Source organism: Calonectris borealis, chromosome 21 (genome assembly GCF_964195595.1).
Source record: "Calonectris borealis chromosome 21, bCalBor7.hap1.2, whole genome shotgun sequence".
Lineage (NCBI taxonomy): Eukaryota > Metazoa > Chordata > Aves > Procellariiformes > Procellariidae > Calonectris > Calonectris borealis.
Window position 1 is genome coordinate 10,168,538 of NC_134332.1, and position 20,702 is coordinate 10,189,239.

Genomic DNA, 20,702 nt, shown 5'->3' on the forward strand with positions numbered 1-20,702 from the left:
TGGGGAGGCGAGAGTGGCGTGGGGATGCCATGCTGGCCCACGGGCCCCTGCCTCAGCCCCGCGCTGGGGCAGGCAGGCGGGTACCAGGCTGCAGGCAGGCGGGGAGGAAGAGGAGGAGGAGTTAGTGCGTATTGCGGGCAGCCTTCCCAGCTCAGGGCAGAGCAGGTGGAGGGGCGGAGGGGACGCAGCCTCTCGCCCGGCCGGGGAGATGGAGTGGCTGAGCCAGCGCTGCCCGTTGCTGCCCGCTGCCCAGGGCTGCCCCCGGCCGGGCCGCGGCACCTTGCTGCTGGTAAGTGGGAGCCCTCCCGCGCTGCCAGCGCTGGCTCCGTGCTTGGGATGGGGGGACGCGGGTGACCCGCTGGGGAGCGTCGTGGATGCGAACCCAGGCAGCCGTGGAAGTGCCTCTGTCTGTACCTTTATAAGGGAACCTCTGCAAAAAAAAAAAAAAAAGAAAAAGAAAAAGATCATGGAGGAGGAATGTATTCTCAGGCTGTGCAGAGAGCGAAGCAAATTTCTTAGGAGTTTTTTTCCACTTGTGCTGAGGAAGCTCACAGCCTACTCAGGATTGCCACAAGTTGTGTTTGGTTGGGGTTTTTTACAGAACCTCATCGAAACTAGGCAAAAAGTCCTAACACGGTCATTTTAAACGTTAAAGCTGGTTTTAGTTCACCAAAACCAAAACAAATCTTGCAGAAATCTTAGTCTCTCTAAACTCAACTATCATTTTGCTGGTCAGTGCTTTTCAGTGAAATACTTAAAATCTCACAGCAGGTTTTTCAATTTTGTTCACTTTAACATTTTGGCAGTCATGAGTTTATTTGGTTTATCAGGTAGGAATCCTGAAGATTCACTCCTTTTGCACCATCCCTTGCCAAATGCAATTATTCTGGGGAAAAAAAAAAAAGGGGACGTTTTATCTTTCTTTTCAGAAATAAAAGGGGAAAAACACCCAAAAAATCGAGAGTGGTCACTCTTGTACTAACATTCAATCACAGATGTTCGTGGGGATTTCCTCATCACATGCACATACATCTCCAAGAAGATTAATGATTGCAGTGCTGAACAGGTTGGATTTTTTTTTTGCTGAGCAGGGAGCACGATTACATTCTAATCTGGAAAAATAGATATACCAGCATATCTCTGTTTGGCTTGTAACTATCTGAATAGCTTCTGGGATTTGTTGCATAATATTTGTTAAATGGCTTAGTGGAAAAAAGAGCACAAAATAAGCTCTAAAAATTATTATGAGAAACCTTGTGATAACAAAGAATATTTCCTCAAATGGATTGGAAAAGAGGAGACAACCAATATAGCACATCAGTCATTTTCCAAACGGAAGGGAGCTCCTGTCTTTGTGGTGACAAGAGAGATTTTTTTAATTCAATCTTTAAAAAAAAAAAAACTCTGACATTGGTCCTGTAATGGGAGGTTTTTCAGAGGACAAAGGAGGGTGGAAATAAGAGCGAAAAAGGAATATATTCTTAGTCTTATAAGCATTTTTTTACCACTGTAGTTGAATAAGGGCCAGATGCTGTTTATTTCAAAACCAAGACAAAAGACAAAGAGAAGAGCAGCTGTGCAGAGACAGCGAGCGCTGCAGCCCGGGGTACGGGCACCATCCTTCGGCTATTACTCAGCACACCAAATTAACCTTGCTATTCCAGCAACGTCCCCGCTGAGATAATTATATATTTTTACATGACTGTGTTTATGGCATGTGAGTACAAAGAGCAGCTAAGGGGCTTGCCAGGAATAGCATCTAATGTACAGCAAAACCAACTTGTTGCCACTGCACTGCCAGGCCACGGAGAGAGTTATTGTCTTCTGCAGCCCGGCAGGACAGAGACAGCCCGACAGGCCTGGGCTGTGTCCATTAGGATTTCTGTGCCTGAAAGGATCCAATTTCACTGTCCTATTAGTATCAGATAATTAAGATGAAATGAACTTAAAACCTGCATGTAAGTTTTATCCCCCCTGCCTGCTATGCGGGTCTGTGTCATAGCCTGGGTGGGCTGCACAACCTCTGGCAGTCAAAGAGAGTAATTGTCCCGGGCTGGCAGGGCAGGACGAAAGCTCTCCGGGTCCCGGCACAGACTGTATTACCCCAGGCTTCCCGTGGCTCCCGTCCCGCATCAGGCTCCAGCCCAAATCCGTTTCCCATGGCCAGATCCCTACCCCTACCTGACGTACTGCTCTCCTCCTTTCCTCATCCCCGGCGAGGCAGGGGGTCCCGTCCCCACCGTTTCCCAGAGAGGTGGACGTGCCTCACGCTGGGCACGCAGCCGAAGGATGGCTGCAGGATGGGTCCTCAGCAGGAAAGAAGATGTCCTTGATGCGGGAGCCATGCCTGGTGGTTCCCTTCTCACCCCTTTTTGCAACAGAAACGTATTTTAACAGAGACAGTGACTTACCCCCTAATTCTTCTTTGGAAAACCAGTCCTGGCTGCTGGGGCCATGCAGTGGGGTCTGTAACCCCCATTAGTCTGGGGTGTGCCCTCCCACAGCACGGGGAGGTGTACCTGCACCTCTGGGCAGATACAGCCTCAAAAACTGACCCTTTCCTGCCCCGAGCACTTGGCACAGTACTAGATTGGCCCCATTGGAGGGGAATGAATCTCCCTATGAGCATGTTTTCACTTTAATTACAAATAGCATTACGATAATGTCGAAAGAAAGACGACTGGAGATTTGCCCTGAGCCACAGATAATGTAAATGCTTAGTTTTACAAAATGCAATATTTCACCTAGCATCATCACTCATATATTTTGCATTTTAGGTGGTGATCCTGTCTTTGCTGATGTACCCAGTGCTGAGGAGTCTCGCTCTTCAGCTGCACTCTGCCGTCACCGGCAGCTACATCTCTGGGACCCACTCCGTTGCCTTCATCAACTGTCTCAACGAGCAGATTGCCAAGGATATTGCAAGGTACAGAAATGCTTCCCCTGCTTGTCTGCTTGAATTGTTCGAAAGCAGCTTCTTGTGGAAGAAAGCCTTTCCTTGTCCCTCGAGAGGAGCTGCACTTCTCTGTACTTTGCACTTCTATCTGAACAGTGCTCCTTCTCTCTTAGGCTCTCTCTCTCTCTGTATCACATATCCACCTACCAAGAGCTGTGCTTTCTAAAAGAAAGCTGACAATTGCCTCTGAAGTCAATGCCACGGTGACATCAAGCCAATTCTCAATTTATTCCACTGCCTTCCGTTTTCAAGTCCCGTTTTAAAGCTATGGCCCTAAATCTCTGGGTCCTCAGATGGATTAAGCCCCAGCCCCATGTTCTGTGATCTGCCACAGTCCTCCTTCTTCTCTGGAACAACACAGATAAATTCCAGGAGAAGCGTTTGTGGAGAGGGACAAAGCACAGTACACTGCTATGAAAATAAATGAAAGAGGAAAGTGGTCCGCAGCAAACACAGAACGGGCACTTGTGAGGTACCACCTGGAAGCCTGCACTCTGCTCACCAGACAAACTTCGGGGAATGAGGGCTTTACCTTGATTTTTTTTTCTCTTCCAATGTATGAGATACTTTGCATGATATTTTGCATGCAGTTTTTTTCACATATCCGTCAGTCCCTGACTCAATAGATGGTTTGTTCAAAGTACTGAAACCGTGTTGACTGGGGAAATGTTTATGATGGACCATTAAGTTTCCTGCAACACCTCCTGCGCTGTTTTCCCTGCTACCCTGCTGCTTGCCAAAAACTCTCGCTGTCCTCTGTAAAGTGTTCCCAAACAGTCGTTCAGGAACTAACAGGCTACTGAAAGGGATTTTGTGTCACCTTAAATACTGCAACTGTATTAAGAAATACAAATAGAATAATATCTGTACCGCTTGATGTCTTCTGAAAAAAGGAGTAACTGTACATGGCTGGTGAAAAGAGCCTCAGTTCCTGAAAATGCTTCATCTTAACAGCTTTGCAAATGTTTTCCACGCTTTGTTCCTTATCTTGCAGGGAAGGGAGAGGAAATAAATCACTCCCCATTGCTGAGATATATGTACTTTGGTTGCGTTTTTACTGGTGGAGTAATTATTTCTTTGTTTCGGAATTTGGATGAATAAGCCATGGTTGTAGAGGATGACACAGGGCTTTTACACTTATTTTCCCACCCACCATTTTCCTGGTGCTGTCGTGTTTATTCTTCCTTTACGTTGCTCAGTGGAGCACTCCCTTTGACGGATCAGACTGCAAGGAAATTTTCTGCTGGTTTTAAGGAAGAGGAGTTCAGGGTTTGTGAAAGCAGATTAGCTGCAGGTAGAATTCAGCATCTGGCTTGTTCGTTGCATCAGTTCTAACCCATTTATCTGGATTCCTATTAACTTAAAATCCTCAGAAGAAACCCCAACTCCACACAGAAGATCTAGTCTCTCCCCTGTGCCTGCTGTGAGAAGTTGACTCTTTTGGGCTGGATGGTGTGGCCATTGCACCTCACATAACGTAGCTAACACCCGAGCAGCCTGTCAGCCTCTGGTTCTGCCTTAGATTTGCATATACCATTTTCTTTGCTGTTCTGCTTATTAATATTTCATCTGTCTCAATTCAGATCCTATTGTGAGGCAGGGACAAAGAAACACACATTAAGTACCCAACCCAAGATATCATGTATTATGCAGACTTTTTTCCACAGATCACGTTCGGCTTCTTATAACATTTCCCGTTCCCACGGTGGCCCCTTGTTTCCACTCAGCTTGCTAGAACAAAGTTCAGGATCTCAGTTAGCATCACAGTTTATTGGGACAGAGCAGAAGCAATTAGAAGTACTCACCCAAATCAAAAGATTCCTGTGCAAGTGACTTGGAAGTTGCAGGCAACAAAAACAAAATGATTCATGCCATGTGTCTGACACGATAAAGACAGCAGGGATATCTCCATTCGTGCTGCTGCAGTTTGTTAGTCTACAGATTAACTCAAGATGCTTTACAAGCATTAAATGCCTCCAACTGGCTACACACGGTGAGAGCAAACAACCCTCGGATGGCTGTCCTCTCAGGCCATGGTTCCTCTGAGCCGTCGGCAGAGAGAAGTCCATCTCTGTCGCCTTGCTGTGCTTAAACATTAAACCCGATCCCACGAGTTAGCTGGGTCCAGGCACTGGTTCTCCAGTGCACTGCTGGAGTGGCAAGACGTCGTAGGATCATCGGGAAGGGCTGCTTTCCTCCCAGCACCCGGGCTGCTCCCGATTCCTCCCTGCCCCACAGCAGAGCCTGTGCAGCCCCACAGGGCCACCTTTGCCTTGTGCTCGTAGTTGCAAGGCATAAACTTCTACAAACAGACAGAGAAAGCAGGGATGATAATAAAGATGTGCAAAGGAGCTTATAGACATTCAAACAAGAGCTCAGCTTTCCTTAAGGGTCAGAGGCCAGATTGCAATGCATGATGCAGTTGCACATTAGCACCCTGACCGGGGTGTCTTCAGGTCGCTGCCGTGGGGGAGGCACCTCTTGTGCTCCTTCTGCTTGTCTTCGGGGGCACACTGGCCCATTTGTTTTGTAATCGCCTCCAGTCTGTACCCTGGATGCAAGGACAATGAATTTTTAACTTGCTCTGAGCCAAAAACATCCCGGAGAGCGTTTCGGATTGGAGGAGAACTTAATCAGAATGGTTTTAATTCTTTGGCTCACCAAGGGTTAATTTTTACAGGTTGTTGAATCGAGCCTTCCAGTATCTAATAAATCCTGCCTTCTCTGCAGCTCAAGGTCATCTAGAAGTTAAATGCTTGCATTGTCAAAGCACTTGGTACAAAGTAGTGCCTGGCAGCACCAGTGTTAAAGAAAACCAAAGGTGAAGTCACTAGTGCAGCGCCTTTAACAGAGCTGCCTGCAAGGGGGACGGGGCTGCCACCTCTGTGAGAAGGGCCCAGGCAATGCTGTGCTCAGAAAACACAACATTTGACCTAGTTCTTCTAAAAATCCACCCTGAGATTGCTTCAGTACTCTTTAATCACTTAAATATCACTTCTGCTGGCAGACCCAAGCAGCTCTGCAATAACAAATCAGCCCACAACTAAAGGAGGCAGCTGGAGGGAAGGAATTTATTTGGGCTTCAGATTTCTAGGACGTTTTGGGTAGAAAAACCTTGATGTTGTTAATTTAACAAGATCCACATTTAGTCTGCCATGCGAGGAAGAAGCACAGTTTGACAGCATAAATACAGGACTGGGAGACAAACCCCTTGGCGTCTGTCCCAGCCCTGGTTCTCGCGCCCCGTGGCTCAGCCCCTGCCCTGGTGTCCCCGCGGCGAGATGGGCACAGGGCTGACGCTGGGCAGGATCTTTGCACCATGTGAGGCACAGGCCCTGCGTGTTGCTCTGGGCCAGGAGCAACACCCAACCTTCCTGCTTGGCGGGGGGACAGCGGGGAGGGTCCCAGAGCCGTGCCAGGAGGACCTGAGCTGAAGCAGCTCCAGCTGGAGGTCACCTTTGCCTCTGCTTTCCCAGGATAATAATTAACCCCAACTCCCCCATCTCCAATGTCAAAGCTGGTGCTGGCGGGCAGGGGCAGCACGAGGGAATGTCCCTGTGGCTGGGGGCAAGCACTGAGCCGCAGCGAGCTGGGGACAGGCACTAACTCCCCCTCCTGTCTCCCCCAGGGCCATCATGGATAAGAAGCTGGCTGCCTACGTGAACATCCTGCCGAAGAGCTTGGCCTTGTAAGTTGAGCTGAATATTCCCCAACGGAGAAGGCTGCTGGGTCTGTTTGTTGTTGCAGATGGTAGAGATGATCCTCACCCGTGCAAAGTGCGCTAAGCTTATTAAGGAGTGCAGATGCTCAGACTGCCAGCGGGGACCATTTATTTATTGGTTACTTAGCTACACAGAGATCTAGCAAAGAGCAAGGTGATTTATGGTCCTGAGGACATAGCGCCGGTTTTTAGAGGATCTGAAAAGAAGCTAAGATAGGGACCAGAAAAGGCCTTTACAATATTAAGCAGCACTTTCAGGAAGGAAGACAGTATCTTTGACCTTGAAATACAACCAGCCATGCTCTGCAGGTATCCTCACCATCCAGGCAAAGGGATTGCACTTGTTAGAGGGGTTAAAGAACAAAGCCCCAAAACAACCACTTGCCCACAGGAGCACCCTGGCCTGGCCCCACATCGCAGCCTCCCCACAGGAGGGGCTCCTCCCAGCACCCCCCCAGGCTGTCCCACAGCTGAGGTAGGGCAAACCCAGTGATACCCTTCTTCCCCTTACGCTTCGTTCCCTACGAGCCGCAGCAGCCACAGCCGAGTTGCTCGTGCACAGCCCTGCCTGCTCCAGCTGGTTTCTCCTCCATGGCCGGCTCCGGAGACACCGTGACGCCTCCGAATGCCTCCTCGCGCAGGAACCCAGCGCACAGATGAAATCACGACGGCCTTCTGTCAACATCAATGTTTTGAAAGGTCATATCTGACTCACAAGAAGTACATCTCCTCTCCTGCAGGGAGAGGAAAAAAGCGCGATGCTGCTGCGCTCAGCCTCCCAGCTGCAGCCACGCCACAGTCCCTGCAGGCACCGTCCCCCGGCCGCTGCTTGGAGCAGGGCCACCACCACACAGCCCCCCACGGCCGCCCCAGTCCCAGCTCCTTTGCCCTGCCATCCCCGCTGGGCCGCTCTCTCGAGGCTGGCACAGCCAAGGAGGCTCTGGTCTGTAAATCCAGGGTGCTCAATCACGGGCACAGCAGACTTTTGGGGGCCAGGGATGCTTCTTGAGCACCACTTTGTAAAGGAACCGCCATGTGTGGAAAGCACCAAGCAGGGAAACTAAACCCCCCGGGGAATCGGCTGCACACAGGGCTGTATTTGCGGATGCTTCTTTTCTTTTAAATCTAGGTATTTCTGGAAAGGGGAACTGGAAGAATCCACTGAAATACTGCTGGTAAGTGACAATTCCCATCGCGAAAATCCCCGTCCCAGACAGCCCCAGCCAAAAGGGGCTGCAGGGTGTTTGGGGAGGGTGGCACCAACCTGCCCGAGATTTGGGACAGTACCCAGGGACCCCGAGCACCCGCCTGCGGGCATGGCAGAAGTGGCCGGGGGTGGCAGCCCAGCTCGGCCCCTCGTCCTGCCACCACAGGGGACATCCCCTGGGAAAGAGCCCAGGAAGGGCTCCTACCGCACTGTTGGGTGCCAGCCGTGCTGGATGCGTGCAGTGGAACTGAGCATGCAGGATTGCTCCGTCCTCTTTACCTCTCCCCTGGTTTTTGTTTCGTTTTGTTTTTTTACTCTCCACAGTTAGTGAAAACAAGGACATCCAAAATAGGCGAATTGTCCAACTACGTCAGGTGAGCTCTGGCTCTGTGGGAGCACTGGGTTTCCTATCCGAGGTATGCTGCCATCTCATGCTCAGGCTTTGGGGGTCAGGTTCCTTGAGCCCATTCCCACCCAGGGAGGGTTTAAGGGCTCCTGATGTACCTTGCGAGCCAGAAAAAAACAGGGATGGCATCCGCAAAAAAAAAAGGTTGGCGGGAATATCAACTCTTGGGCTTCAACCAGCCCCTCCGTACTGGCACAAGGAGGGATTCTCCTTCTCCTAACACAGGTTATTCCCGGGCTGCCTCCTGGCAGGATTTCCTGCATTTCCCAAGCCCTGAGTGGTGAGTGCAGCCAGCTTCGGGCCAGGGCCCCTGGCAGTCAGCTGCTGGCTGTGGTAAACCCCAAACTCAAAGCAAAATTCTCACGTGGCAGAAAGAAGATGCGGGTGCTTTGAAGTCAGTGGAGAGCGTGGGGCAGGGCTGGTGCGCACCGCTGGGAGCGGAGACCTCTGCTTCCTGCGCCTGCGAGCGGGAGCGGGTCTGGTCTGCCGCGGGGCTGTTGGTGACACTGTTCCTCTGCGTCTGTTTCCACTTTAGATCCATCCATCCCTTTGAAATTCCTGAAATCATCAGCCTGCCTATTGACCAAGGAAACCCTCTCTACCTCAAATGGATAGAGGAAAGTGTCCCACGGGACTAACTGAGAAGCGTAGAAAGCACCTCGCTTTTGGGGAGACTAGGTGAAACGTGCTGAGCCGCGCTGGTCTCCCTGTGCAGGCAGGAGTTACGCACGTGCAGGGAGGCAATTTATATCTTCACGGGTTTGCTATAACACAGAAGCTTGGGACTGAGAATTTCGTTTGCACTCCAGACATCCCCTCCTCGGCCTGACCCTGTGCTCCAGGGGCCACCGAGCAGCCCAGACGGCGGAGGCCAAAGCGGGGAAGGGCTATGTGCACCGAGGGCTGTTGCAGCATTGCAGATGAGGATACACAGAGATGCTCATGTCAGGACACTGCAGCACTTGGGGGCTGTCTCAGGCCCCCAGCAGCAAGTGCCAGCTGGGAGCCATGGTCTGGCAGCCCCCGGCAGCCCCTCCAGCACTGTGCGTCCCTGCTGCCAGCGCCTGAAACCCTGCCTGGCCCCCCTGCTCCCCCGCAGCGGCTGTCGCAGCATCCTGCCCTGCTCTGCCTCCTGCTTCCCCAGCCCGGAGGCAGCAGGATGTGGCCGGGCACCCCGCGATGCGCCGGCTCACGCCCTCTCCTGCTGTCATGCAACATGCTGGTTCGAGTCGTACAAAATCCAAGGAAATAGCAAACTTGAGCAGATGCCACAAGCATTTACCAGGAGCCACAAGCAGCACGTGCACTGACCCTGCCAAACCGGGGAGAGCCGGGCTGAGCTGGGCAATAGCCACTGCCAGTTCAGGGAAACCACGTGCCAGCAGAACCAGGGCATTGCCTGGCTGCGGGGCAGCATCCTCTACCCACGCCTGAACGGTGGCTTTCTACCTGGACCAAGTTTAACCTTGTAAAAAGATGCTCATGTTAATAGTTTAATGGGATGTAACTTATGGAACAATATCGAGTTATTTATGTGACTGGAAGGGAATAAACAGGAGCGTTTCTTACCTGGGCAGGCTCACGTGTTGTCGCAGTCTGCAGGCGCGATGTCCGCAGCGAGCTGGGCCGGAGGAAGGGCCCGTCGTGGGTTGGCAGCGACTCTCTCCAGCCCGATGCCGAGCGATGCTCCGCTGGCTCCAGCCTGCTCGTCTCGGGCTCATGGAGACGCGGAGCAGGGCGCTCTGCAGGTACTGAGAGCTGTGCCCGCAGGCTTGCGTGGCCCCATCAGAGGCAGTGCGGGGAAGGCTCACAGGCGCAGGAAAGAGAAGAGAAGAGGGAAAATGGTCTGGGCTCTGAAAGCAGGAAACTTTTCAGTGGTAAATCCGAAGAAGCAGCATCCCAGCTGCGCACCTTGTCTGGCAAAAAGGAAAAAGCACATAAAGCGAGCACCAGCACCCCCAGGCCAGGCCTGCACTGCAGCCAAGGCTCAGCTTTGTTTAGCCCTGTCAGGGCTACGTTGTGCAAGTTTTAGGCTAAGATTAAATGGGGGGGGCCATTTGGGACCGGTCAGTAGGACTGCGAGTGAAGGCAGCGCCTCTCTACAAAACCCATCGCTGCAAGGGGTGTCCCTGTCCCCCGCCCACACCCGCCCCTTCGCATCTTTCTGCCACCCCGTGCTTTGCGGCAGCATCTCTCCGGCCGAGGGCACACCTCACCCTGGCGCGCAGCACGACCCTGCAGCACCAGCTGCATCGTGGCGGGCACCGGGCGCCTGCCCGGGACCACTGACCCCCGGTGCCCAGACTCAATAATCCTGATACTACAAAGAACCAGTGATGTTAAAAAAAACGCTTTTTAATTGTACATCAGACATATTAATTACAACTTGGGTATAACAGGAGTTGGTTATTACAAGCAGCAACCTGAACTCATAGATCTTTAGAAGGTGCACAGAGTCATTATAATATCTATTACAGCTAACGCAAAATATACTCTGCAACAAAAATATTTTTAAAGGCTCCACATTCAATTCTCTGCAACAGGCCAGGAGGAGAGGAGAAGGAGAAGAGAGGGAGAGGAGAAGAACCGGGGCCACGTGTTGTGGGTGCTCCCGCGAGTGCAATATCCATTGGCACATCCCGTGGGAATAACCCCGCTCGGCCCTGGCACGGCTCTTGGCAGCCCCCAGGCAGCAACTCGGACAGTAACAAGGGCTTCATAGGCACTCGTGAAAGGGAAAGGCTTTAAGCGATCCTTTGGTGACAAGCCAAGGCAGGACGGGGAGTGACCCGGCTGGCTGCAGGAGCTGCACCCCTCCCTGCCAGGGATGGGGGGTCCCGGCAGCACCTCTCCCAAAATGACGGGGCCCCTCCGGAGATGCTCCCCTCCAGATGAGCTGGGATGCAGACCTTGAGGGTGCCAAGCACCCCTCCCCAAGGCACGTCTGATCCCGCTCGGCTCAAACCATCTCATGGTTGGAGCTGGACGGAGCCTCCTCTCCCAGACCTCGCCCCACGCAAGCGGCTAATAGCTTCTCCACCGAGCACAACGCGGGGTGCACGACACCGGGCGACTCGTTGGAAAAGAGTCAAAATGCTTTTAGCTGCCGTGCCGAACCTTCAGGCTCCTAGTATGGGCACCGAAGGAGCTCGCGCCTCGCCCAAGCCACACGGGCACCTCCCGGGGCTGCAGAGAAGCTGCTGCTCTGCACCGCAGCCCCGTGCGAGGCATCGTCACCTCGCAGCTGCGCAAAGGCCTGGTGCCTGCTAGAAGGATTAAAACAAACTGGCAACCCCCCCTTCACGGCTGTCCCACTAGGTCATTTCAGCAGCAGCTGAAGCAGAGGTTTATTTTCAAGGACCACACTTTGGCCTCTGGTTTGCAAATGTCACCTGCTCCCTCGTCCCGATTACACCGATGAATTTCTCAAGTACTTTTTCAATAAAACCACCTTTTCAATTCACCCTTCGGTCGGCACATCCCGCAAGCACACGTACGAACAACGATGGGGCTATCGGGACGGGGTGTGCTAATAGAGCAGGACCACGCAAGCCCCCCAGCATCGCCCACCCTCCATCCCCGCGGGACAGCCACGGCGGTGATGGGGGACAGACAAGGACAACATTAAAAATATATATGTATCTCTCTTAGAAAAAGATCTAACAAATATGTCTGATGATACTAGATTTTTTGTTTTAAAAAGACAACTGCTTTGCTCCTGAACAACCTGGCAGTATTGCTTTAGTTAAAGAAGGGGGCTGCTCCTTCTCTTCTCCAGACAAACCGACCCCACGCGCTCACAAACACTATGCCAGTAACACAAAGCACGGCCGCTCTCCAGCGAGGCACAGCCACGAGGCCACAGGGATGGCCCCGGGGACCCCGCTACAACCCCCTCCCCATGCCCCCCCTGTCCTCTTCGGCCTTTTTGGTTTGTCTGCTCATTTGGCACGTTCAGGACGAGGTTTCCTGCGAGAATAAAGGCCTCGGGCTCCAGTCTGTGAAATGCCCGCGCTGGTTTTAAGGCAAGGGCGTATCTTTTGGCTGATCTCTTCCAAGACCGTGATTGTCAGAAGAACAGGGAAACGAAGCTGGTGCATCAGCACACGCCGTCCAGGTCGCGGGACGAGAGCAACCACGTACATCTGCCCCATGGCCGTGAAAGCTGGCCACGCGTGGGCTGTTTACGGGGCATTTTCCCCTCATTTAAAACAAACCACATTCCTTTAATGAATGGATTTATGAGGAGGAGGAAAACCCCACACATCGGCTCTGGTGAGAGCCGCCCACCATCTCCTATGGGCGCAGGGACGGGCTGTGAAAGCACGGGGGAGGGAGGTGCTTTTTGCTTTAGCAGCAGGACCCCCTCGAGCCTGCTCTGCAAGGCTTGGACGTGGGGATAAGTCGGGGTGCGCCGGGCACCGGCACGATGTCCATCTGAAGGAGCAGGTTGTGGGGTGTCCCCCGAAGGGGCTTCCCCGGGGGGTGCCCGGCCATGCCAGGGGGACCCTTCTGCCTCCGGGACACAGCCGCCAGCCTGGGGGAAAGGCCAGACCCGCTCGTTGCCCTTGCCACCACCGTGATGGTGCCTCGGGCTCGGCCAAAGGCTCCATCAGGAACGCGCAGCTGGGCCACGCTCTTTGCATATACACGGCCAATAAAATAACAATTATTAAAAAAAACACAGCGGCAAGGCTGCGGATTTCACCCCCTGGGCAGCACCACTGACGGCACCGGCTCGGGCGCTGCCTCCACCCGTGGCGGTTCCCGGGGAGCCGGCCCCAGCCGGGACCCCTGAGCATGGAGGGGTCCCAGCCTCCCCGCGGGCCAGCGCCCCTCCTCTGCTTTGCGGCGAGGGTTTCCTCGTCACCCCGATCTCCTCTGGTTTGGCTCCGGGAGAGGTTTGGGGGCTGGCGGGGCTCAGTAGGGGGTCGTGCCTTCCCACTCCACCAGGTACTGCACCTTCCCCTCCAGCGTCACCCGCCGCGCCAGCACCTGGTACTTCTCGCCGCAGACCAGCCTGCCCGCCGCCCCGAAGTAGCTGCTGATGGAGGACTTGAGGTGGGAGAGCGAGGAGTCGTCCTCGCTGATGCTCTCGAAGGTGTGGCTGTCGATGCCGTCGTCCGGGCGGTCGGGGCCGCAGGCTGCCTCGCTGCCCTCGGGGGTGCCCCCGGCCGGGCGCCCGCCCGCCTCCCCGCCTCTCCTCTTCGCCCCCGCCGAGGCGTAGGCTGGCGCTGCCAGCTTGCGCTTGCGGCTGCCCACGGTCCTCCGGCTGCGAGGGAGGGGACAGAGGAGGGGTGAGGGCAGCACCCAAAAGGTGCCCCCCACCGTGCTCGACTTTGCCTGCCGCCCTGTGAGCCCGGAGGGAGCACGCTGGGAATTCGGGTGAGCCCAGCAAGGACCGACGGCTCCGACCCTGCATGCCCAGCGAGGCAGCGCCGCTTTGGGACCACCAGCCTGTTTTAGGGGGCAGGGAGGAAAGGCTCCCCGATGCGGGATATCCCTGTGCCAGGACATGAGGGTGCTGTGGGGGGAGAGAGGCAGCCCCTTGCCCCCCTGGCCGTGCCACCGGGACCCCTCTAGAAGGGGGCGAGGGGGCACAGCCCTCACCTGGACTCGTAGGAGAGGCTCGTGGTGGCCGAGCCCGAAGTGCTGGCGGCATCTGTGGAGTCCACATCCGATAGGAAGGCCTGTCCCGAGCTGGCACTGGGGACGGGAGGCAGCGTCGGCCCCAGCCCGGCACAAGGGGCACGGCGGCCCCCACCTCCCCAGCTGCTCCCGCTTCCATCTCACATGCGCCCGCAGCCGGAGGTTTTCCAGCCCCGCCTCACACTTGGGCATTTAAACCGCCCCCCCTTGCTGCCCACACCCCTGGCCCGGCTGCACGGACCTTTTCAGGCTCTGAATTTCATCCAGTGTGAAGTCAAAGATGCTGGCGAGGTGGTGGTTGGTGCTCCAGGCGGAGGTGAAGTCGCTCTGCCCCACGAAAACGAGGGTACTCGTCACTGCCGCGCGGAGCGGTGCTGCCCGCAGCCCCGGCATCGGCACCCTCTGCCCCGGCACCACCGCGCTCCCTCCCGTGGCCCCGCAGCCCGCGGGAAGCAGGCTTGGCACAGAGCGTTTGCAAACCCCAGGGCGAGGGACGGGGGCTCTCCCTGCCCGCAGGAGCAGGGGAACCTCGCGGGGAGTCCCAGGGATGGGGGCTGCAGGGTCCCACCCTGTGGCCAAAGCCCGGGGCGGTCGCGCAGAGGAGAGGGCGAAGGACTCACGCTGGGAATGGCGTCCTCCAGCAGGAACTTGGCCCTCTTGCGCCGCGCCGCTCGCCGCTTCTGCTGCTGGAGCTGCCGTGGCAGCAGGCTGCAAAGCGAGGGGGGGGCGAGGCTGCCAGGCCGCCCCAGGGGAGCGTGGCAGTGGGGGGGTGCCCGGGCGAATTTGGCCACTCACCTGTCTTTATGGACATATTTGCTTTTTCCCCTCTTCTTCAGCTCGCAGGAGCCGCTCTCGCCCACGCCGGGGGCTTTCTCGGGCAGCACCTTGCTGGGGGGGTTCGGCGGGACGCGGATCCGCAGGCGAAAGATGCATTTCTTCTTTTTGATTTCCTTCCCACACAGAAACCTGGGCGGCAGAGGGGAGGAAACAATGCCCAGCCGGGGGGGCCGCAGGAGCACCCTGCACCCCGTCCTGCCCCCGTCCCTCGCCCCGCCGCGCCCGGGGGCTCACCTGCTCTTATAGCTGTTGAGTGCATTGAGGAGGTGGGGGCCGCGCTCGGAGACGGGGGTGCCCGTCAGCTGCGGGGAGACGGCAGAGGTCAGGCAGGGCTCGGCGCCCGCTGCGGTTATGCAAAAACTAAACAGACGGGGGAACCCGAACTCCGGGTTTCGGCTCCTGCCCAAGGGAGTGAGGGACGCCAAAGCCCAGAGCCGCCCGGGTTTGGCACCGGCCGCCCTCGGTGCGGCGGAGGGAGGCGGCCGCGGGGAACCGATCCGTCCCGACGCGGTGACAGGTTTCCAGCGCGCCTTGGTTTTAGCATTTCTCCCAGCTCTAGCTCCAACTGGGAAACTTGTCAGGTACAACGCCCGAACAAAGGGAAATCCCAGCGCAGAGGAAGGTGATTAAGCTAATTTTGAGCAGGAGCCGCCTGTGCCGAGCGCTGCACAAACGTTTTGCTGAGATGCCCAAGCTCACTGGAGAAGGGCTGCTGGCACGGTGGCACTGCCAACATGCGGGCCGGTCCCCTCCCACCCTTCACCCCCCACCTGCCCCAGCTGCACCCCAGCCCCAGGAAAGGTCCCTCGGCTCTGCCCAGGGCCCGTGCCCAGGGGCCGACACCATTCCCGGCTCAGGGAGCAGCATCCTCCACCGCCGACGCTGCCCGCGGGGGGTGCCCCGCTCTGATGCCATCCGGGGGGTGGGTGCACAGCACACAGGAGCTGCCACGTGTTCCCAGCGGGTGCAAACACCCCGGGCCGGGTGCTCCTGCCCACCCAGAGAAACCGGGCAGGTGTTTTAAAGCTCCTTCCCCGCAGGGGACCGGCCAAGGACCAGCCAGCTCGGGCCACGGGGAGGGGGCACTCCCAAAGCTCCGACCCTTCCCCAACAAGCCACGCGCAAACGCACCTCGGGGTCGCTGGCTGCTAAGAGGGGAAGCCAGCCCAACCCAGGGGCAGAGCTCACTGCCCCACCGTTTCCCCACGAGCGCTGCCCTCCCCCAGCCAGCCTGCCCCAGCCCCAGGGCTCGGCTGCCGCGGGGAAGGAGGATCCAGTCCCTCCGAGCCGAGGCTTTGGGGACAGCCGGCCGTGACTTACGTCCCGGCAGCACCTCTCCCTCCCCACGGCTGCTCTCCAGCCCCAGCCCGGGCTGCGCGTTTTTACCTTCCCGAGCTGCAGCGGATCCCAGTGGTGGTTCACGAAGGCCAAGATCTCCTCGAAGTCGAAGTACTTCTTCTTGCTCTGTACGCCCAGGTTGTAGAGGGCGAGATGGACGACATCCACCCTGCGGGAGCAAAGGGGGTGAGCGGGTCGGCAGCCCACCTTCTCCCCGGCGGGACGGTACCCACCACGATGCCCTGCTCCGCCAGCACCCCCTGAGCACCTCGAGCGCAACCCCCAGCATGACCCTCCCAAAACCTTCTCGCTGGAAGCCAGGACCATTCCCACACCCCACGGGGGAAGCAACCCTGGCCTGGACACACCACGGCCAGGACAGCATCCCCTGAGCTGTGGGGAGGGGTGGGATGCTGCCCACAGCGGGGGGGAACCCCAAACGCCGAGACCCCTGGGCCCAGGAGCTGGAGGACATGCTGCTCCCAGGACGAATGCCCAGTTTTCCAGCTTTTTAATAAGCCCCAGCCGTGTGCTTCTGCTGCGGTTCGGTATGGGAGCGGGACAGCTCTTATTCGCATGAAAATACACTGTCTGTTTTAACAGCCCAATCCATCCTGTGGGATTTTACACTTGTGCCTTTGAAAATGAAAGCCAAGCAACATATCCTGCAGGATTTCCCTTATTCTTCTTCCAGCCTGCTGCGCTGCTCGGTGCAACGTCCCCGAGGCAGCGGCGTCCCAGCAGCCCATTAGCACCAGTAACACATCTGACACGGCCGAGCACAAGGGGAACAGCAGGGAAAAGCTGGGCTGCTGGCACTGTTAATACGCTTTATAAAGTGTTTTCAGACCATCACGGTACGCTAGAAGGTACGCTTGTAAACTTGTGTTTCATCACAGAATTTGATGACTTGTCACCCGACTGCTTTTTGCAGTTATCTTCTGGCAAATGTGTACCTTGGCTCCCAGACAAACGGCAGGTTTGGGGCATGTTGAGAAACAGCTTCCCTGCGGAAGAGCCCTGCGGGGCCGGGCAGAAGGAGCTGCACAGCCGAGGCCTGCGGCCGAGCAAAGGCCCCAGCTCGGGGCCGGGCTGGGATGAGTGGGAGATGCTCCGTGAACTCAGGGGCTGAAACCCACCGCTGGGGCTGGCCCCATGGCAAGGGCTCGGCGGCACCGGGCACTGGCCAGCGCGGTGCCCCATGGCCACCCTGGCACGTTTTAAGGGAGCCGGGGCCGTTTCTTACCATCTCAAGGGCAGGCGCTTGATGTATTCAGGTCCCTGGTTGCATACGGAGCAGAAAAACACATAGAACCTGGAAAACAGCGGGGAGCGGAGCGCTGGGGGTGGGGGTCAGCGGACAGCGCTCCGGGTGCCGATGGTGACAGCACGGCCGGGAGGAGCAGGGCTTTGCAGGACGGGGCCACCCGCCTGCCCCCGGGCGGCTGATCTGCATCAGTGCCACAGCCGGGTCGGGGAGATACGGACTGGGGACGCGTCCATGCACGAGCCCCCCCAGGAAGGCAGCTCTGACATCCAGCACCAGCCCAGCAAAGACTGGAAGGGACGTACCGGTCTCCGAACATCATGGGGTCGCTGAGGCACTGGGTGCAGGCTTCATGGAACCACTGCCGGCAGCGGTAGCACTGCAGCATCTTCAGGTACCACCTGGGGAGGGAGAGGAGGCGGGTGACGGCAAGAGCCGCGTGCAGCAGCCACCGCCCCGGCCCCCTCCCAGGCACAGACGCCCCAGCCAGGGAGAGAAAGTCTGGCCCTGACTTGTATTTTCCGCAGCCATGGAGGTGGATGCAAACGGTGCCTCCGGGAGCGAGCGAAGACCCGGATGGCAGGGGCAGCACGGGCAGCAAAGCCGCCGGCCCCAGGGCAGTGCCCTGCAAGCTGGGGACTTCTCTCTTGGGGGAAAAACTCCCCAACCTGATCCCACCTGCCTTTGCTAATGCTTTTCCCCGCAAAACCAAACGCGACAGCCCTCCCGGCAGGCAGGGGCTTACTCGCCGGGGCCCCCGCAGTAGCAGTAGCACTGCTGCTGGTTGGTCCGGTGTGGGGAGTCCCACTCGAGCAGGTCGGGGTTGTAGGATAGCACCATCTTGACGGCTTGCAGCGTCTTGGCGATGGCTCCCTTCTTCAGGGCACCCCCCTTCTGCAGGACCAAGCGGGATGGGGGTCAGCACAGCCGCCCGGGGGGCCGCATCCTGCACCACCGTGCCGAGGGCAGGCAGCACGCGGAGCTGCTGACCCCGGGCAGCCCCACTCACCCGCACGGCCAGGGCAAATATGCAGCGGCGGCAGAACCACGGTGTCCCCAGCGGGCCTTCGCCGCCACTTGCCACCGGGATGTGGCACTGCTGGTGATAACCTGCGGGAGAGCTTGGCGTCAGCGCCACTGGGCTGGCCGGACCCTCGCCCCCGGGGCGACGCACCCGCACTCACCCAGCCCGCACTTCCCGCAGATGAGGATTTCGTTCATGGGGCCCGTCGTCTTTCCCAGGCAGATGTTGCACTTGGGCTCCTCCCCGGGGACGCCAGCTGCGGGACGGGGATGGCAGAGTCGGAGACGCGCGAGGCACAGCCACCTCTCCACGGCGCCGGGAAGGAGCCCCCGGCACGGCGGTGGGAAGGGAGGATGGGGCGGCACTCACCATGCTGGATGTCCTTCCAGAGGACCCAATACTTGGAGTTGTCCTCAAACGTGACGAGGCAGCTCTGCTTGGAGCCGCTCACCTGTGGGGAGAGAGCGGGAAGAACTGCCGGGCGTCAGCTCCCGTTCCCAGTGCTTTCCTGATTTTCCCAGTGACCAGCCTTGCCTCTCGGGGCTGCGGGAAGTTGGGTTTGGGGTGTGATACCCAGGGGCAGGACATCAACCCAAAATGCCCCGATGACCAAAGATGCGTTGCAGCCCAGGCCAGCACCCCTCCGAGCCACGAGCCGACCCAGGGAACGGCGCTAGCTACATTTTGGGTGCCCACCTTACCCTCTTGGGTGCCCACGTTACCCTTTTGATCTTTCCGAGGTAATAGAGCCCATCGGTCCAGCGGCACAGCACGTACTGCCCCTCCGTCAGCTTGACCATGAGCTCCCGGCAGCCACTGCCCCTCCGCGCCGAGGCGGCGGCCGGTGCTTGCTGGACTCGGCCAGCGGCCGCGTAGACATCCCGGATGATGGGGTTGAGCTTGGCAGTCTCCATCAGCAGAGCCTGGAGGGGACGCACATGCTCGTCACCCTGCCCTCGCCCTGCGCCACAACGCACCCGTCGGCCGAGCACGGCATCCCGGCGGGTTTTGCCTGGGAGCACCAAGCCCAGGGCCGGTTCAGCCCCACCAGCAGGTGCTCAGGACCCACAAAATGAGCATGGATGAGCCGGATTCGTCCACGGGTAATTTATGTGAAATCAGAGGGAGCAGCAGCAATCTTTGCTACTCTTGAGCAAGACTGAATTAACCCCCCGACTGCCTCGGCTCCCGCAGCACGGAGCCGCACCACGGGGACACGCCACAGGCCTGCACAGGCTCAGCCTTGGGAAGGGGCACGTGAGGGATAACAGCATTAAATTTAATGTGATTTTTAATTCACAATTTCCTAGCAGTTTCACGAGCTCCCAAACCAACGGGACTGTTGCACGAGCCGGGAAACGGCAGCACTATACAGGGCGAGTGAAACCGAGCAGCCGAGTTTCACTACCGTAAAGGTTTGAAGTGCACAAGGCAAACAACCGTCCCCAGCCGGCAGCGCCGGCCCTGCAGCCCGAGTTGCGATCCTCAACAGACATCGGTAAAACAACTTAAAAGTTACTTTTCCCCTCTTTGCTCGCCCGTCACGGCGACACGTGTGACCTCACGCCACGGATCACAACACGAAACCTCACCGTGCTGTAAGCAACACAAACTCCCTCCGCCCGGCCCGTGCTATTAATAACACTCCCGTTTCCCGAGAATAGCCTGGGCGGGCAGGAGCGATCAAACTTACGGTAAACCGGGTGCGACCGAAAAAAAAAAAAAAAAAAAACCAAAAAAGCGAGCTGCTCCGGAGCGGGGCTGGCGGGAGCCGCAGCAGCGAGCCGCGACATGTCACCCCGCCGCGCACACCCGGCACGGCTTTGCGCCTCGGGAGCGGTTCCGAAAGCGGCTCCGCGCCCACCCAGCCCCGGGGAGCGCGCCCGGCGGAGGGGCTGCGGGGCGGGGGGGGACACAGCTCCCGGCGCTCCCCGCCGTCCCGGGTGGGAGCTCCCACGCCGCTCCCGTGCCGGGCAGCGGGACCCACCGGCAAGCGGCGGCGGGGGGCACCGAGCCGGCCCCCTCCTCCCCCGCCGCCGGCCCCGCGGCGGGAGCGGCAGCGGGAGGGCGGCGGGTCCGGCGGCACCTGCCGGGCGGGAGCGCCGCGGGCAGCCCCGGGAGCGGCGGCCGCGGGCCCCGCCGCCATTGGCTCATTCAAAGGCGCTGCGGCGCCGTCCGTCCGTCCGTCCGTCCGTCCCTCCCGCCCGGCCCCGGCCCCGGCCCCAGCCCCAGCCCCGCCGCCCCGGGCGCCTCCCGCCGGGCTGCGCCCCCGCCGCCCCCGCGCTGCCGGGCCCGGG

General features: G+C 57.8%; 2 protein-coding genes across 2 annotated transcripts; one reads left to right on the forward strand and one right to left on the reverse strand.

Annotated features, from left to right (window-relative positions):
• Positions 1-164: 164 nt before the first annotated feature.
• On the forward strand, positions 165-9,860 carry LOC142091460 (protein CutA homolog). The gene is made up of 6 exons (XM_075170763.1): positions 165-289; positions 2,778-2,926; positions 6,585-6,644; positions 7,807-7,852; positions 8,209-8,258; positions 8,826-9,860. The coding sequence occupies exons 1-6, from the start codon at positions 209-211 to the stop codon at positions 8,926-8,928; spliced, it is 489 nt and encodes a 162-aa protein (XP_075026864.1). The 5' UTR covers positions 165-208; the 3' UTR covers positions 8,929-9,860.
• A 764-nt stretch (positions 9,861-10,624) lies between these two features.
• PHF19 (PHD finger protein 19) lies at positions 10,625-20,370 on the reverse strand. Its single transcript, XM_075170765.1, has 14 exons — positions 19,128-20,370; positions 18,775-18,856; positions 18,566-18,661; positions 18,391-18,491; positions 18,127-18,275; positions 17,687-17,782; positions 17,361-17,429; positions 16,163-16,283; positions 15,011-15,078; positions 14,735-14,905; positions 14,560-14,647; positions 14,181-14,266; positions 13,901-13,996; positions 10,625-13,562 (listed from the first exon to the last, which is right to left on the reverse strand). The coding sequence occupies exons 1-14, from the start codon at positions 19,317-19,319 to the stop codon at positions 13,211-13,213; spliced, it is 1,767 nt and encodes a 588-aa protein (XP_075026866.1). The 5' UTR covers positions 19,320-20,370; the 3' UTR covers positions 10,625-13,210.
• Between the last annotated feature and the right edge of the window lie 332 nt (positions 20,371-20,702).

Bases quoted from the DNA above. Each gene is read 5' to 3' on its own strand.
- LOC142091460 (XM_075170763.1), top strand. From the start codon at position 209: ATGGAGTGGCTGAGCCAGCGCTGCCCGTTGCTGCCCGCTGCCCAGGGC. The intron at 2,927-6,584 runs GTACAGAAATGC...TGTCTCCCCCAG, and splicing joins ATTGCCAAGGATATTGCAAG to GGCCATCATGGATAAGAAGC. The intron at 6,645-7,806 runs GTAAGTTGAGCT...TTTTAAATCTAG, and splicing joins CTGCCGAAGAGCTTGGCCTT to GTATTTCTGGAAAGGGGAAC.
- PHF19 (XM_075170765.1), bottom strand. From the start codon at position 19,319: ATGGAGACTGCCAAGCTCAACCCCATCATCCGGGATGTCTACGCGGCC. The intron at 18,276-18,390 runs GTGAGTGGGGCT...TTGGTCCTGCAG, and splicing joins TATTTGCCCTGGCCGTGCGG to AAGGGGGGTGCCCTGAAGAA. The intron at 14,267-14,559 runs GTGAGTCCTTCG...TTCGTGGGGCAG, and splicing joins TGGAGGACGCCATTCCCAGC to AGCGACTTCACCTCCGCCTG.